This window comes from Lithobates pipiens, unplaced genomic scaffold (assembly GCF_037356315.1).
Source record: "Lithobates pipiens isolate NorthernLeopardFrog02 unplaced genomic scaffold, aLitPip1_a1.2 Scaffold_17, whole genome shotgun sequence".
Lineage (NCBI taxonomy): Eukaryota > Metazoa > Chordata > Amphibia > Anura > Ranidae > Lithobates > Lithobates pipiens.
Genome location: NW_027507755.1, coordinates 11,522,870 through 11,541,798, shown reverse-complemented (window position 1 = coordinate 11,541,798; position 18,929 = coordinate 11,522,870). Strand labels below are relative to the sequence as shown.

Genomic DNA, 18,929 nt, shown 5'->3' with positions numbered 1-18,929 from the left:
GCCAAAACATAAGATAATAGCCCAACTTTTAGAGGCAGCCCTCTGATAACCAGGGGTGTCCCACGGGGCCCCTGGAGTAGTCAAAAGTGCGTTGAAAGGATGAGAGCGACAGAACAACTTTAACGAGTCCAGAATTTTTTTTTTCCCAGGAAAAAAAGTCAAACAGCCAACACATTTGGGGGGCTCATAAATGCCTCTGTCATCAGGCCTTGAATACTGGCAATAAATTTAAAGAGATTCTGGACATTAGTGTATTGGTTTATTTTAATAACCTAACCGAAGTTATTTATGTGTATTGTTTGGCCCATGTGGAGCCATCACAATATTCACGTTCTCTGGCACTTTTCCTCCTAGGAGCCGTGGATCCAGTTAGAAGCACTGATAAGTCCCTCTAGTACACCTCTGTAGTAGTAATACTAGTGAGCCATTAAAATGAATAGATTACCACTGCAAGGGGGCACAATATTGACCATACATTAAATCCTGACAATGTCATAGATTATGACATAGCCTAATTAACCATAAAGCAAACACACTGAGGTTTATTTACTAAATGCAAAAAGATTGCAGTTGCTCCAGAGCTTAGAACATGAGCAGAAGTTCTGCTGACTTCCATCATCCAATCATGTGCAAGCAAAAAATGCATTTTTTTTAAATTTCCTTGCATGTGATTGGGTGCTCTTTGCAAAGTGAAGCCTTACCTCATTTACTGATCTTTGGAGCAATTGCACTTGCAGAGGGCAACTGCACTTTGAAAAAATGCACAGTCTATTTGCCTTTAGTAAATCAACCCCACTGCGCCTACAGTGTACTACCGGGCACTCTTTTATATATAGCCATATAGCAAGATAGGTGCTCAGTTCATCTTCTGAGCTTTGTGCTTCCCACAGCCATTGAAGCCCAAAGCCGGTTTAAAATATAGTAGGCAAGCGGTTAAACTACAGATGTTTCTGTTTCTTGGATGGTTTATTTACAAAACTATCAATAAAGTTCCCTTATCCTTTCTGCAAGAATAAACCTGTGCTACCTAAATGCCAGCATTGTCTGTGATATCTTCCAGGTGATAATCTATGAAGAATGTTATTCTCTTGACGTATATCAATACAACAGATCAGACGTTGCTGTAGGACTGACAGGGTTTGGTGATTAAAATCACTTGTCTAACGGAGCAATTAAAAAAAAAAAAAAAATTGCACAGGTTAAAATCTGAATTGTTTGCTAGAAAATCACTTTGTATAATAAAATGGTGGCAGAGCAATATATTTTGCACAATGATTGCACTGTTCATCAAACCCATATTTTCAGGAAAAAAATACACTCAAATTAGTTTTAGTATACACAAAATAATACCCTTTCTTTTGTTTAATATCAAAGATGGGCCTATGTTGTGTAAATAGATACCAAAAAAAAACTCAAACCCATGAATTGGCAAAACACTATGGCTCCCGAAATTGTTCATAGGTGAAGCTATAATAGCCTTTGCAGGTTAATCAGTTTGTAATTTACTGTAAATAACGTCCCAAGAATTATTGCTCTCCTTTGTCGATACCCCACGTGTGGAGCATTTGCTGTTTACATACACGTGTGATTCCTGTGTGCACATTTACAGTATATTTACATATATGCACCTGGTGATGGTGGTAGATGTGTATACATACACACACATATATATATATATATATATACTGTGTATATATATATATATATATATATATATATCAGTGGTGTAGTGGATCTCACCTAGCGGTAAAAGGTGTTGCTGGTTCGATTCCCAACCACGACACTAGCTGCCTGGAGTTTGCATGTTCTCCCTGTACCTGCGTGGGTTTCCTTCCACACTCCAAAGACATGCAGGTAGGCTAATTGGCTTCTGTCCAAAATTGTACCTAGTATATGAATGGGGACCCTGGATTATGGGCTCCTTGAGGGTAGGGACCAATGTGAGTGTGCAATGTACAGGGATAGGGACAATTGTAGACACTCACTCAGGATGGACTGGTGTCTTTATTCAACCTTACTATGTATATACATATGTATATATATTTTTTTATTTTTATTTTTTTTTTCATTATTTTTATTTGTTTTATATAACTTTACATTTTTAACACTTTTTTTCACTTTCAAACTTTTTTGCCTTCAAAAAGGGTTATAGCAAGCCCCCTTTTTTATAGCATAGGCAGTGAAAAGTTCTATTTATGGAAACATCATTTAGACCTTTAGAACCCCAATGTCTCCCCTGTCCTCCACTTCAGCTAGCCAAGCACAGATTGTGCTTGATTAGCTGCTAATCTGGCCCACCCTAGTCAGGTAATGAGATTTGTGAACCTAGAAGTGATGGTCACTTCTGGGTTCATTAATTGAAGAGGAGATGCTCCCCGATCTCCTCCCGTTCCACATTGTAAAGTAGTTTACTGACATCCGAGGCTCTCTTAAGTAAAAGGGAGAGCCCCAGAAACAAGGTAGGCAGCAGCAGATAGCTTCAGTGGGGAGATGGGGAGCACCAATCCTGGCTGGAAAAAAAGCAATACCGGGGCTGTAGTAGCAGTTGTGTGCTTGATTTAATCCCTTCAATAGCTGGACATTTATAAATGTACTTGTGTAGACAAAGGGCTAAAGTGTAATTCCACCTATGACACAACTATGAGGAAAAATGCTGCATAATTACAATATATCGGCAGGTACATGAGTATAGGGGCAAAAAGCCTTTCACTTCTATGACAGGCAGTATGCCCTACCTGTGGCTCCCCAGTAGTGGGAATATAGGCTTATCTCATACCTAGATACATCCATGTGCATGTACAATTGTATTATTATTATTATGCATTTTATCTATCCCTGCATGCATGGACATCATCTGATTCCTACAAAAAAACATATTATTATGAAACTTATACCTGAAATCCAGACACTCTATACTTGGGACCTACACTTGGTATACTTTTTGTCCCAAGTGAGACATTGTTTAATCAGGACTGGAGGAGACCCCAATATTTCTATAGATTTCTCCTCCCTTCCTGTTTTGCAGAGAAATGTTTAAGCACTATAAGATTATCTGCAATAGCACCGTACAGTTATAATGTTTAGGTTGCCCTTAAGAACTTCTTCTGTGTCGTATTCCAGGTTTTGCTAAGTATGACAGCTCAATATTGTTCCTAGCAGGGGCTTGTGTTAATCTCTCACTCCTGCCGTCTGAGTTATTTTGTTTCATTACAATAAAACACTGCAGAATGAACTCTCATTAATGTCTTATTTAGCTGCACAGAAACACAGTATTCAGGCTTAAATATTTCCAACTGGCATCCTACATGTGTTCCTCCTCAATCACAAGAGATTTTACATTTTTTTTTAACTTATATAAGTTTAGGAGTTAGGAGGAATGTTTGGCACCTAGTAAACTTTTATACAAGCACCAAGTGGTCAAGTTCTTGCCGTCTAAAAGGAGGTATGGACTAGTAGAATAGCAGAAAGGAACTTCAAAGGTAACAAATGATGCTCTCTCCCCTAAGCACCCCAGGAGGCCTGAACCCTGGAACAGCAGTATGCCCGCCAACCCCTGTAGTGTAAATATTTCAAAGCATTTGAGATGTAAAATGCATTGCACAGAGATGTGCTGTTATAGTGAAGTGTGGCAGCTTGAAGTGAATCTATGGCCAGGATATGTTCAGATATTTTCATTATCAGGCAGTAAATGAGCTTTAAAAGAAGCCTTCACTGACCTCTGTAGCTTCAGGCACTGTGAAATAATTCATCTTATAAATTTACAGCAGAAGCACTGACATCTTCTCCCACTATCTCACTTACCTCTTCTCCCTCTTCCCAGCAATGACACTGCTGATGAACCCCCCTCTCTTAAGCCCCATACACAATATCAGATTTTCTGCTGATTTTTTCCATCAGATTTACCAAAACCATATAATATGAGGTCAAACCTTAGGGGATTCAATGTGCAATATGCAATCAGGCAGGCCATTGTACTACATGGTTTTGGTAAACCTGAAGGAAAAAATCAGCAGACAATCTGATAGTGTGTATGGGGCTTTATCAATAGTAACTCTCTATCCCAGCTGAGAGCTTCCCTTCCTCTGTCCTCCCCTGGAGAGTCCCACCAGCTTAGCACTTCCTCCTCCCCCAAAAAACAGTGATTCAGCAGTTCAGCTCCCCTTCTTCCTCCTCCAAGCAGTGAATCAGCTGAGAATGGCTTTTGTACTTCTTCTGTAAATCTTAGGGATGAATTGTTCCACAGTGCCAGCAGCTTCAAAGGTCCACGAGGGAAAGTTTTAAATTGACTGTTTTAAAATCAGAGTTTTTTTCAATGTGGAGGATCTAAAGAAGGGGAAATGGTGCAGACTTTAATCATTCTATTATGTGCAAGGAAAATCCTGTTTTTAAACTTTACCTGCACTTGGTAGGGTACAAAGTGAATTTTAATTTCTCTTCACCCCATTTAATAAGCTACGGGAAAATGTGCGCAAAGTGCACCCAGTGGATGGAGTGTACAATATGGACGCTCTAGCTTCAGTGCCACCACCACTGTGTATCCATGAGTGCTGCCTGAGGCAGCCTCCTCAGTTTGCCTCATGGGCGGCACAGCCCTGTTTACTGGTTTATTAAATCAAATCCAGTGCGTTGAAGGACACTTCATTCATGTCTAAGTTACAGCTTTAGACTTTAGACTTAAATTATTGACCATGGAAGTTGGAAGACCCAACTCTTAAATACGCGAGAACCAGATTTGCTGGAACCACAAAAACTGTGAGAATTCACTCTTCAGAAGCTTTGATAAAGGAGACAATTAGTGTTGCAGGCTTCCTTCTAACATTTCTTCTCTGTAAACCATTGATTATCTTCTATAGCTCAAGTAGTTAGGTCCTGTCCAGCTCAAAAATCCCGAAAACTGTTCTGGCTTCTGCACCTATAGCATTCCCACCTCAGTGAAAAAATGACAGTTCCTGCTCCAGATTGTTGGCTGTGCCCCTTCAGGGTTTTTACAACACTTCAGTTTACACAAATAAAAATAGCTCCCAATTATCACCTAGCATCAGCTATTAATTAGCAAAGAATCCTCACACTGTAATTCAATCAGGGACGAGGTTCCTGCGCGTTCAGCTGTTTTGACCCAAATTTAAAAATGACAAGTTTTGAGATTTCCTTTCATGTGATAAGTGGGAACGATGAAAGATGTTAAAATTTCAGACAATTTACTCAGAGGTTAGACAAGCGTCAATTGTCAAGCAATTTTCAAAGGAGGCCATCAAGAAATTGGATCATTTTCACAGTTAGAAAGATTTGTTCAAGAATTCTTTACTGTGTCTCTGTCTTTGTGCTGAAAGATAGGCCGACATTTCACCTTTATTGTGCAGTTATCAAAATTGGAACATTTATAAAATGTCACAAGGAAAATCCAAGGTCGAGAGCAGCACACAGAACGGTTTATCTGTGTATCTGGTCATCTCGGGAGCTTAAAGATACTAATTACATCTTTCACACCCCCAGAAGCCTTCACTGTGATCAGTTATTTAAAAAAAATCTACAAAGTAGCTGTCAGACGATAGTGCTGCTTTATTATTGTTTTGATGCATTTTGCATATTTTTTATTTAGGCTGCACAAATACTGTATGTAAAATGATAGTCACCTGATCCGGCCAGAAAACAGTCTTAGGTTTGTGGGCAATCTTTGACCTCAGCAAATACAACCTTGGTTAACTAATACTCTAAAAAAGGATTTTACCAAACAATCACTACTATTCCCCCCCATGAATAAAAATAACTATGTATGATTATGCCACAATACAGCAGTCGATGAAATCATCCGGCTACTCTTTCAACTACTATCCAACTACTAGTTTATTTAAGTGTTGTCTACTGGAGAAACAAGATGTTGAAATTTTGAATTGAAATAAATATATATAAATAATTTGGCTCGCCAAAAACAATGGTTACCCAATTCAGATAATTTTGTCAGCAATCACTGTTACAACTGGTCATGTAACCTGCATGATAACATATTCGTTCCCAGTGTCTTAGGTAGGCATACAAGACTTTAAGGCCCAAGGTAGACATACATTGTCTAAGGTAGACATACAATTGTCTGAAGGAGACATACATAGGCTAAAACAAAGAAAGTCAGATGGTTCCCCATCCATACTAATTGCGTAGATGGAGGTATCCCTACTGCCAGCTGTTAAATTCAGGCAGTTGCTGCGCCTGATGTTGCCTGAATATTGTGGTGCTGCCAAAAATGTACTGCATCTGTTAGGATGCAGTAACTATTCAGGCCAATCATTTTCTGCCAGACTTGGTCAATTTTTACTCGACAAGTCAAGTGGCACTTGGTTCAAATGTTGGCAGGAATAAGTAAAGGCAAATATGTTTTTGATTTATATACTGTAGAATGGTGTGGGTATAGATTTATATAGAGTGAGAATGACTTTCAGGATTATATTGCTGTCTGTGTCCCCGTTAAGGAGATTCACTCCCTCTAATTGTCCCACTGTGACAAATGTCCCCAGGAATGAAGGTAAAGCCGCGTACACACGATCGGACTTTCCGACGGGAAATGGTGAATGTCAGCCTGGTGGCGGTAAATCTGACCGTGGGTATGCTCCATCGGTCAATTGTTGTCGGACTTGGCTAGCAGGTTTTCAAGTTTTCCGGCAACAAATATGTGTTGTCGGATTTTCCAAGCGTGTGTACACCATTCCGTTGGACAAAAGTCCAAAGTACAACCACGCATGCTTAGAAGGACAAGCCAGAAGCGGTCGGTCTTGTAAACTAGCGTTCATGATGGAGAATTAACATTCGTAACGTGGAAAATTATGAAATCTCGAAATGCAACGCACAATTCTCTTCTTCTTCAATGGGATAATAATGAAGCTGCTTTGTTGGTGATACTGATGGAGTTATTGCAAACACATTTTCCAAGGCTTTTTTTTTCTAGTGATATCAAGAATTATTATTATGCTTTTTTAAAAAAAAAATTCAAGTTACCCCAACACCATTATCCCGTCGTTTTTTAAGATCAAAGATACAACTATGTTAGTGTCCCTTGTCAATTTTACATTGTATTTTTTTAAATGTAACTTCCTACTCCCAAACTATCATTTGAAGTAAAACACATACAAATAAAATTAGACATGCTATCTGCCAATAGAACTTAACCAAAAAATGCATTCTATGCATCCAAAAATAAAGAAAATATACCAAATCAAATCATTATTCAACCAAAAAAATAATGTCAAAGCAATAACTCCAAGGCCAATAATAAATAACACGTTATCTCCTCCGGTTCCGCAACATGTCTGGTTGATGAACGGCCGTTCAGAAATGAACTGAATAGTGCGAACTGAATAGTGCAAACTGAAAAGTGCGAAATGAAAAGTGTGAAATGAAAAGTGAGAATCAACACTCTCCAAACTTCTACTAACACGAAATTAGCAGAAGGAGCCCAAAGGGTGGCTCTAAATAGCTGAAAAACAACGTAGTATGTCACTACATTTGTAATTGTTGGCCAACAATTATGTGGTTGCGTGTATGCAGGACACGTTTGGGCCAAACGCCCTTCGAAAAAAATTCTACGGTTTTGTTGGCCAACAATCCGATCGTGTGTACGATGCTTTAGAGTAAATCCCAAATTTTTAGTTGCCACCAGAACAGAAATAAAGGAAAATCTTCCAGTAGTGACACTTGTTCCTGTGACAACTATCTAAGAAGAGGTTTCATTCTCATTGAAAATATATGCTCCCAGTTCCTGCTGAGTCTACAGTAGGGTTAGTGAAGGGAATTCTTCCTAATGAGATACAGATGACAATAAAAAATCTGTCAGTGATATTAACTCTTCACTATTTTTTGCAAAATGAAAAAAAAGTTTTTTCTTTAGAAATATGTAAATTGCGTAGATGGAGGTACCATCTATGCAAGGAGGTGAACTGCCTACTCTTGGAACCCAAAGCATGTCATATTGACAATGTTGCTCGATGCACTGAAGCTTGTGAAAACTGGTTGACGTTCGAACAAGTTTCCCTTAAAGGTCAAGTCATTGCTGACCTCCTGGAAATGCTAATTTGTAATCTCTACCTTCAATACTTTTTGAGTCCCTGTTCCTTGAACAAGCATGCAGAATAGAAAGACAGAGCATTTACTGTATATTCCAGTCTCATTATCTCCCAAAGTAATCCAATAATTGATAACAAATAGGGAATCAATTAGCTACTGTATGCCAACTCACTTAAATCAATCAAATGTGGCCCTGGTGGTAAAATATGCAACAAAAAAGTCAAGGCATAAACCCCTTGGACTGAATGAAACCAACATCAGGCCTTTATCTCCCAGGCCATACTCAGCCAGGCCTCCACAGAGGGAGGGCCATAAGCTGTCCTGTTTTCCAGCTCCCGTTTGGCCTCCTTACCAAAGTTGTACAACCTCCATAAGATAAACTACCCCTATGTATTATTAGTTACATGGGTTGCGGCATGTTATGGGTTGACATGCTCAGCTCTGTTTGCAGATAAACACCTGCATAGCTGCTTTTTTTATTGACATAAAACTCAGGGGTGGTCGTTTTCTAGTATACTACGCATAAACAGCCGCTATACCACACATTCCTTCATTCATTTATTCCTTTTCCTTGTGTAGCCAAAACACCAGAAGAGAGGGGTACGTTCCATCTCCTAATAGGGGTAAATATTTACTAAAATGTAATCACACAGCACAAAGATTCTTATTCAGCTGCAAATTTCCTCCTAATCCATAAAGATGAATTCATCACCTGGCTAGTCAAAGTGAAATCAGCTCATACATTCTAGCATTTCAAGAAGACAGTGCAGAAAATTCCGTAAACAGTCACAAAGACTTAAAGAAGTAAATAGACTGCCAAGTCTAATGCTTTCAAGACACTTGGTAAGTTGGCTCAGATTTGTACCTATTTAGGTTTATGGCCCTCTTTTAGATCTTACTGCATGCATGTTAATGCACGTCATTGTTAAAACCCAATTGCAGGCTAGTTATTTATTAAAAAAAAAAGTCCACTGTAGGTTAAAAAAAATAATGCAAACCAAACTGTAATGCTCACTCCTTTCTGATGCTTTGCCCTTCAGTAAAGTATTTTTGCCATAGGGTGTCTTTAGTTTTCTGCTTATTTAACCCAAAAGACGGTGGACATAATGTGAATGTGGGGTGTCATGGGCCCACCCCCTTGAGGAGGTGTCGCCACGTTTATCTCCATTCACAGTATAATGATGCCAGTGGAGTAACTAGAACCTTCAGGGCCCCGGCGCAAGTCGGTATGGATCACTGAATCTCCATTCAGAAAAGGCTTCATCCTACCAGATACCCTGCAGCAGCCAGAGAGGGGAGGGGGGAACTCTGCGGAGCTGTGGGAACAAGGGGAGGGGCCAGGAGAGGGAGGGGGCAGAAAAAAAGTACAGTGGGGCTGGAGAGCACACGGGGGCAGCAGAAAGAAGCTGCATAGGAGTAGCGGTGGGGGCTGCTGCATATACAGGAACTGATCTTTCCATTTCCCCCACTTCTTCTCTCCCTCCCGCAGACTTTCAGCCGTTGCAGGAGGAAAAAGGAGAGATCAGTTTCTCTGTATCAACATTTTACCAGTGAAGGCGCAACATATTGCCTCTTCACTGCCTGCCAGATGCCTCTGAATCGCTTTTCAGAGGAATGGTATTTTCTTGTTGGCATTATGAACCCGTCCTAAAAAAAATCAGTTCTGATCGTAAAGAAAAAGGAGGTCATGCTTAAAACTAATGTGTATACATACACACGCATGTACACACACATGTACGCACATACACATATACATACACATATAAATACACACACAAACACACACATATATAAACATACACACATGAACACACCTAAATGCACACACACACACACACACACACACACACACACACACACATAAAAACATACACACATGCACAAACACACACATATAAACATGCACACAAATAAATGCACATTCACATATAAAATATGCATGCACACACCCAAACATGCAGGCACACACATGCATACAAACATATATAGATCACCTTTTTTTTAAATCGGCAGCTGCAGCACTGTACCTTCACTCTCCATGTCGGGTACTGCACTGTAGGTGGAGGCAGAGTAAACACAGTGTGGCCGAGCTCCTGCACTGCCGATTTACGAATCGGCTGAGGATCGGGGACCTCGGTCCCATATGCAGTCACCGCTCATGGAAGGGGGGTGTACACGGGCCCCCTGCAGCATGGGGCCCAGTCGCAATGGTGACTTCTGCGACCCCCTATACGTCCGACCCTGAATGATGCAGAGTTGCACTGTTATCAAATTAGGCCTCCTACTGCTGGAAATGAAGGAGCTTAATACGTAGAAAAAAGCATAACGTACGTTAATTCCTGTGCCATCAATTATGCCTCTCCTGTGCAGAAGTAGGTGGTCATCTGGTAGGATTGGGTGGCTATTTATCACTTTATGGAGACCAGGCACAGATGCTGTCCATTATCCTTAGCTCTGAGTAGGTACCCATCTAAGCTGATGGTTTATGGTAGTGGTTGTTAACTGTCTTGATACAGGGGGCCTCATGTGCAACACTTGGCATCACCAAAGGAGTAGGACCACAAGTAAAATTCAGTGAACCTAATGCTAAAGAAAAGGTACAGTAGACATGCGACAGGGGATTGCCAACGACTGCAGATAAGCTACTAAAATTTTTCAGAGTTGTTGGAGACCAAGGACCAAATGTAAGATAATGTTAAAGAAAAAAAAATTAAGCCATTTAACTTTTAGAATTCAGTTTAATAATATTTTTTATTTAATTAACCTAGATAAGGAAACGGGGATCTTCAGGACTGCACAATAGGTCCCAAACGGCCACATCCAGACCCCTGGACCACAGGCTGGGCACCAGAAGTTTTCTGGCTCAGATGAAATGAAGTATGGTATCTGTTCTCATCAGTTTTTTGTGAGAGAGAAAATAGCACCTTCCCTGGCGAGGGGGGGTCCTGCCTAGTTTCTGGCCTGATGAAATAAAGTGGAAATGTTGGGAGTGGGAACAGAAGTGGTGCACCAGGCTTGTCCCAGGTTGAAGGCAAGGCTCTCCCTAAGCTTCCTAAGTGTTAATGCTTTCTTAGTAGGGATGATGCTGTGCTGGTCTGGCCAGGGGTCAAGCTGAGAGATGCCTGTGGTTTATGTGCCCCTGGAGTGGCAGTCCAAGGGTGTCATAAATTCTTTCTGTGGACAAGCTCACCATGTGTTTTTCAACACCAAGGTCACTGCAGTATTGCATGTTCTTTTTATTTTTATTTTACCTGCCTACAGGACGGGGTCTTCTGGCTAGGATTGGAGGAATGTTTTATTCAGGCAGAAATTCTTGACATTGCCTAGCACATGGACCCTTTTGAAGCACTTATCCACTACCCCCTTACCTTTTTTATTTGTCACTTATACTTTTAGCACAGTACGTTTGCGCTTTCTAACCCCCTGGCTGGTAGGTGTAGGTCCTCAAACTTATCCTGAAAGTGTTGGAGGGCAGGGTACATGGCCTTTTGGTCAGGTTCTCCCACTCCCATGGGATCTCCCTTTTGGGGGAGCCCCAACTAGTACTTGGGTAGGCCTTGCTTCGTCAGGCTTCCCGAAGAAATTGGTCCAATTGGTCTTGACTGGGTGGATCATGAGTACCCCAGTCCCTGGGGATCAAGGATAGGGTACTTTCTGTGTTGTGTTGCTTCTCTTTTGTGTGCTCACTTTTTTTGCATCAGGTGTTAAGTTTTATGTTTGTGTTTCACTGCACCGCGGAGGCTCAGAAAAAAAAGGAGTTTATGGTGTTCTAGAAAAAGTACCGCGAATACTGGAATATATTTACAATTCTCCAGTAAACACATTCACTGTTTCCAGCCCACAGCATACGTTAATTGTACATTCATCCCTTAAGATGTGAGCAGTCATCTACAAACCCTTACCGCGTCCTTTCTTTTCAAGCAAGAATACCATCAACACTACTTGTATGACAGCATGTATCTCAAATACCAGCACTCTTATGAGAGAGAACATCTTTTGTAAATCTCCCTAGAGATGAGAAATAAGTAATTACTTCTACAACAAAGCTCAGCAGCTCTTGTAACGTGGCGTTCCGTACACATCCATGACATTCCGTCATACATCACTGGTTTATGTTGCCGCAGTAAAACAGCACATCCCTTGTGTTTGCACAAGTGTAGAAGTGATTAAGCTTGGAGTATCTGTCACAGACACCTCAGAGTTATTGGTCAGGTATAGCTTGCGACAGCTGAAGCATTAATATAGTAAGCTTAGGTTACGCCACCAGAGCCTAGCTCGTAATCCCCTTTCCTTTCCCACAGACGTTGTAATATTACTGGAACACGTTTCTTTGGCTCTTTGTCTGTGTCTACTGTTTTTGGGCTTACTCCTATGTATCTGGAGTGGAGGATTTGGATTACACAGGCATCTGCAAGCTTAAATTCCCATTGGAGGAACAAGTGTGCGCAGGTCGAGTTTGTTGGTCTTTTCCGCTTGTTTTTTCCTGCTCGTGCACGCCAGCACATCAGTTTTGTAGCAGCGGCAAGCTGAAGTGTCTCATTATACCAGCTCTTCCAGCACCATCGAGAGCTCTAAAAAATGTTCCCAGGGCTTGAGCAGAATACAATTTGGAAAGAGAATATGGATGGTTGTTTCCTTTGTGCTCATGTACCGCTTGCTATCCAGCTGCAGACATTGCTGAAAAGGCTGGAACTGCCACATTTATTGGAAAGGCCATAGCTGTAGACCATAGGCACAACTCACAAAGCTTTACACAAGGATCTTTATTTTCATGTGTCTGTCATTTTTAAATCCCACTGGATTGTGTTTGGAGCTGAAAATAACAGTCCTTTTTTAAACAAGGATTCTTATTTTGGTGTGGGAATTGAGCCTTCATATTCACAAGACTGAAATGATGAGGGTACGGGACTGAATATCTGATTAAAAGCAAATTGCTGTCAGATTGGATTATTAAAGCTTAATGGCAGGCTAAATATATATTGTGAGTAAATATATATATATACCGTATATACTCAAGTATAAGCCGGCCTAAATATAAGCCGAGGCACCTACTTTTACCACAAAAAACTGGAAAAATGTATTGACTCGAGTATAAGCCTAGAGTGAGAATGCAGCAGCTACTGTAAGTGGAAAAGAGGGTCAACAATGCACATCTGCAGCCTCATTGTGTCAATTTGCAGCTTTGCTGTGCCCATCTGCACGCCTCAGCCTCACTGTGCCCATCTGCATGCCTCAACCTCACTGTGCCCATCTGCACATAGTATAAGGCCACATCATATAAAAAATCCATATTAGATAATAAATGGCATTCAGCTTTCACACGTACTTGTTTGGAATCCATAGATATACATTAAAATATCCAGGTTATGCCATTATGGAAGCTGTGCTTCAGCCTCCCTGTGCCCATCTCCCTGCCTTGTGTATCTGATCCCAGCACTGTGCCCATTCTGCAGCCTTATTATCTCCTGGTGCTGTGATATATTCAGTCTAGTCGGCGGCCATGCAGTGTACCAAAGCCCCGCCTCCTCCTCATCCGCATCTGTGACGGAACACTGACTCGGTTTCCCAGCAGTGAGTCAGTGTTCAGCCTATCATGAACAAGGACGAGGAGGCCACGTTGACTAGACTGAATATATCACAGCTCCGGGAGGACTCGAGTATAAACCGAGAGGGGCATTTTCAGCATTTTCGGCTTATACTCGAGTATATACGGTGTGTATGTATATACATATATATATATATATATATATATATATATATATATATATATATATATATAAATTTAAAAGAACACTTTTCCTTCAGAGTATAGCATCAAGTCAATTAAATCCCTTGGATATTAATCACCTGGTCAGTTAAATAGCAGAGGGGGTTGTTAATCAGTTTCAGCTGCTTTGGTGTTAATGAAATGAACAAAAGGTGCAACAATGAAATGACCTCCAAAACAGGAATGGTTTTACAGGTGGAGGCCACTAACATTTTTTTTCCCTACTCCTCTTTTCTGACTGTTTTTCACTAGTTTTACATTTGGCTAGGGTCAGTGTCACTACTGGTATCATGAGGCGATACCTGGACACTATAGAGGTTGCACAAGCAGTCCAACTCCTCCAGGATGGTACATTGATATCTTGTCAGAAGGTTTGCTGTGTCTCCCAGCACAGTCTCAGGAGCATGGAGGAGATTCCAGGAGACAGGCAGTTACTCTAGGAGAGCTGGACAGGGCTGTGGAAGGTCCTTAACCCTTTGGCAGGACGAGTATCTGCTCCTTTGTGCAAAGAGGAACAGGATGAGCACTGCCAGAGCCCTACAACATGACCTCCAGCAGTGCTCACTACCCAGGACTGTAGTGCTTGATTGGCATTTGACATTGAACACTAGAATTGGCAGGTCTGCCACTGGCACCCTGTGCTTTTCACATATGAGAGCAGGTTCACCCAGACCACATGTGGCAGATGTAAAAGGGTCTGGAGAAGCCGTGGAGAACATTGTGCTGCCTGTAACATCATTCAGCATGACCGGTTTGGTGGTGGGTCAGTGATAGTCTGGGGATGCATATCCATGGAGCGACACGCAGACCTCTACAGGCTAGACAATGGCAACCTTACTGACCTTAGGTATCAGGATAAAATCCTTGTACCCATTGTCAGAACCTACGCTGGTGGAGTGGGTCCTGAGTTCCTCCTGGTGCATGACAATGCCCATCCTCATGTGGTGAGAGTATGCAGCCAGTTCATAGAGGATGAAAGAATTTATACCATTGAATGGTCCCCACGCTTGCCTGACCTAAATCCAATAGAAAACCTCTGGGACATTATGTTTTGGTCCATCCGACACCGTCATGTTGCACCTCAGCCTGTTCAGGAGCTCAGTGATGCCCTGGTCCAGACCCTGGTCCAGACCTGGGAGAAAATACCCCAGGACACTATTCATTGTCTCATTAGGAGCATGCCCTGACTTTGAATTCTTCATCTACGCCACCAGAATTGAACTCTACTATGAGTACTTGTATATGTTAATCTGGGGTGTATTAGAATTTTAATTGCGATATTTTGTATTCTGTTGGTTTTGTAAATTATTAAACATGTGTTAAATTTTATTACTATTCCTAACTCTTCTTTTGCTTCTATATACAAAGTACCGGTATAGTCCAACACCAACTCTTTGGTTTTGGTTGGGTATGAAAAGTTAGCGTGAGCAGCTATCTTACTACCCGCACACCCAAAAAACTCCATTCTCTAATAAATTTATGGATGATGGTACACTACATCTGATTTATACTTATCTGAGGCTATACTCTTAAACCCTCTGAATTTGTCAGGCATGTACACAAGCCATACAAATTACTGAGTACCATTTTAAGTTGCTGCAATGAAATTTCAGCAGGGTGGACTATCCTGCTGCATAATTTTTATACTTTGATTTTCAGCGTGTCTTTGAATTCAGCGCTCGGTAGGTTAATCATTTTCATTTCCATCAAATGATGTGGCATCCTTTAGTTCTCAACACATTACCCAGTCAATATCAGTATAGATATCCAGCATGATATTTTTCCCCATTGAGATCTCATGTGTTTTCAAAGTGTACCGTTATTTTTTTTTAAGCAGTGTATATATATATATATATATATATATATATATATATATATATATATATATATATATATATATATAATATAATAGTGATCTCCTGCGCTCCAAATAACAAAGAAAAATTACAACCAATGCTGCTACTTACAACCATAAATATCAAAACCAGTGAAAATTAAATGTATATACCAAAGTGCATATTAGCAAAATTCACAGTAGCGCAACAATAACACCTAATTAATTCAGTGTTCAATACAAAAATGTAATGATCAAATATATATAATTGTCCATGTGCAAAGAAATTATAAAAAAATATTAAAATGAAAATGTCATTAAAAGAAAAACAAAACGAGTCCAGTAGCAGTCCTCTTTAAACAATGAAAAAATGTGTTGAGAGTCCCAGTGATGTCCTAATTAAGAAAAAACACCGTAAAGTATCCACCACCGTATGTGTTGCATCAGACCCACTCCCATCAAGTGGAAACTCACCAAATTTATTTGCCTGCCACTCTTATGGTTAGGCTAGTAAGCCATAAGAATCAGTTGCTCAAAGATTCGTTAATAAGCCAATCCACTTCTCCACAGTTCCTTGTAGAAAAGTTGCATATCCATGGGTACATGAAAAAGAAAGGCTGTAATATTGTAAAGCTCAATCTTTAATCTAAAAACAATACCCAGTCCACCAACATTTAAAACATCTTGTATCAAACATTGTGTAGCTCATGACAATAATTGAGCGTTGCCCTTCAGTCACACCACCTCCACACTGGCTGATGACTATCCAGGGAAACGCTAATCGTTCTCAATGTTGATGCAATGATTCCGGTTACCATCCAGTCAGATCCCCTACAGTATTTATAAAGTATGGTGTGCTACTAATCTGCTTTACAATATCACATTTATTGGAAATCGTTAACTCTGAGCTATCTAGTAAACATAAACTCTAATTATAAACGTGTTTTTTTTTTTTTTTTTTTAATTAGATGTGGTTGAAAAATGACTATATGCAATCGGCACTGATCTTCTCTCCTCTTTCAGAACAGCTATTACCCAGAATTTGACACTCGGGCTGTGGTCTCAGCGGGGAGCATCAATAGTTTCAAGAAACTATTAGATAAGCACCTGAACGACCGCAACATACAGGGATGTACAATGTAATACTGACATATAATCACACACATGGGTTGGACTTAATGGACTTTTTTCGACCTCACCTACTATGTAACTAAGGAAGAGGATGGCCAAATGCAGGAGGGAAACATTTCCACAGTTTTTCTTGTCACCTAGATCATTAATAAAAATGTGAGCTTCTTTTAGAAAAAGTGTAATTGTTAGCTATGTTATATGACCATTGTAGCTACTACTAGTACTTACTAATAGTACTGAAGTTCTCCTGTATTTTGGCTCCTGACAAGCATGTATATTAATTTGAGTGTACTGTTGTGTTTCTGTTTCCTAGGGATCATATACACTGCAGATATCCTGGATAAGGAAACCACCGACTCATACTGGCTCACAATTTATGCCACAGACCGAGGTGTTGTGCCGCTCTTCTGTACCATCGAGGTTTACATTGAAGTGGAAGATGTTAACGATAATGCGCCTCTGACTTCCCAACCCATCTACTATCCCAGCGTTATGGAGAACTCCCCAAAAGACGTGTCCGTGCTGCAAGTGCAGGCTGTGGACCCAGATTCTAATACCAGTGATAAACTGACTTACAGGATCACCAGCGGGAACCCACAGAATTTCTTCGCAATCAATGCTAAAACAGGTACGGAATCAAATCCTTTATTTAAAATGTACCTGTTGGCAATGGGAAAATTTGAAGGTGGTTGCAGGACAACAGTTCATAACATTAATGGTGCCCTTTAAACTTCTTCTGGAGTGCCTGTGGAGCTCTGAATTATACAGGCATGTTCTATATGAGAATACCAACAATTTGTGGCCGTGTCAATAGCCGATACGCCAAACTTTAACCTTATTATTATTATTATAATACACTATTTGTATAGCGCCAACAGTTTACGCAGAACTTTACAATGTAGAGAAGGGACAGTAAAATTACAATACAGTTCAATACAGAAATAGGACGGCCCTGCTCATGGAGCTTACAATCTAAAGGAAAGGGGAGGTGGTACAAAAGATAATAGCTGTGGGGGATGATCTAATGGAGGTGACTCGGGTACAGTTATTAGGTGGAGGTTGGGTAGGCTGGCCAGCAACAACGATGGCAGCCAGTAGGCAGATACAAAAGTATTCAAATCATCTTTTAACACTGCTAGGAAGTGTTGGTGTTTGCATATTAAAGCATCTGGACTCTGGAGGTAAACTGAAAAGATTATTTTTTTATTATTTTTGTATTTTTTATTATTGTCTAAAAATATTAATAAAATATACAATATACATTACTCTCGAGGATAGACCTTACAATGTCTGAAAATCAATTTAAGAGAGAGGCAGAAAACAAGTAATGCTTTCCAAAGGTAATTGAAAAGACGTTTAAAGTGTATCTAAATCCAAAAACAAACATTTCATATATTGCAGCTTAGTCCTTATATGGATGCTTTAGTTCTCCATATTCTGTCTTTTTCCCTTTATTAAAAACTGCTTCCTCTCCCAGTGTTTCCTCCACTGTATCTATGGAGAATCAATGTTGTCACCCAAGGCTTCACCTTGGATTTGGACTACAAACATGTCTTCATTTCTTCATTCTTATTACATCAAGGGAGCCAGGAAGTTTTGTACTTTATAGAAGATTGAGGATATTTTAGGTCTGATTCACACCTATGCAGTTTGCATATTCCAGGTGCATTTGGCGTTTTTCAATACATGCTTTTCATCCATTGAAGTCTATGTAATCAAAAACAGGAAATAAATCCCTGGCCCTTTCCATAAAATGCACAGATGTGAACTACATCCATAGGAAACCATGTTAAATGGACTGTGGTGTGTTTCCTGCAAAACTAAAAACGCACTAAAAATGCATAGGTGTCAATCAGCCCTTATGCCGTGTACACACAATTGGGCTTTCCGGTAGACTAGGTCTGGCGGACCCAAATCCGTCGGACAATTTGATCATGTGTGGGCTCCAGCTGACTTTCTTTTCCCAAAAGTGAGACGGACCTAGAAATAAAATATGTTTCAAATCTTTTTGACGGACTCGAGTTCGGTCGAAAAATCAGTTCGTCTCTATGCTAGTCTGATGGACTGGCTATGAACTTCCTTATTCTAGTCCGTCACTTTCAAATCCATTGGATTTTGGTGTGCTTGTGTGTGGCCAAGTCAGTT

The 18,929-nt window shown here is 40.3% G+C and overlaps 1 protein-coding gene across 6 annotated transcripts in view; it reads left to right on the top strand.

Moving 5' to 3' along the window:
• The window catches only part of FAT3 (FAT atypical cadherin 3), a 994,495-nt gene that overhangs the window by 540,018 nt on the left and 435,548 nt on the right, over positions 1-18,929 (top strand). For all 6 annotated transcript variants that reach the window (XM_077484996.1, XM_077484994.1, XM_077484992.1 and 3 more), the window contains one exon: positions 17,098-17,412. In XM_077484996.1, coding sequence (XP_077341122.1) covers positions 17,098-17,412 — 315 coding nt within the window. The remainder of the gene's footprint in view (positions 1-17,097; positions 17,413-18,929) is intronic.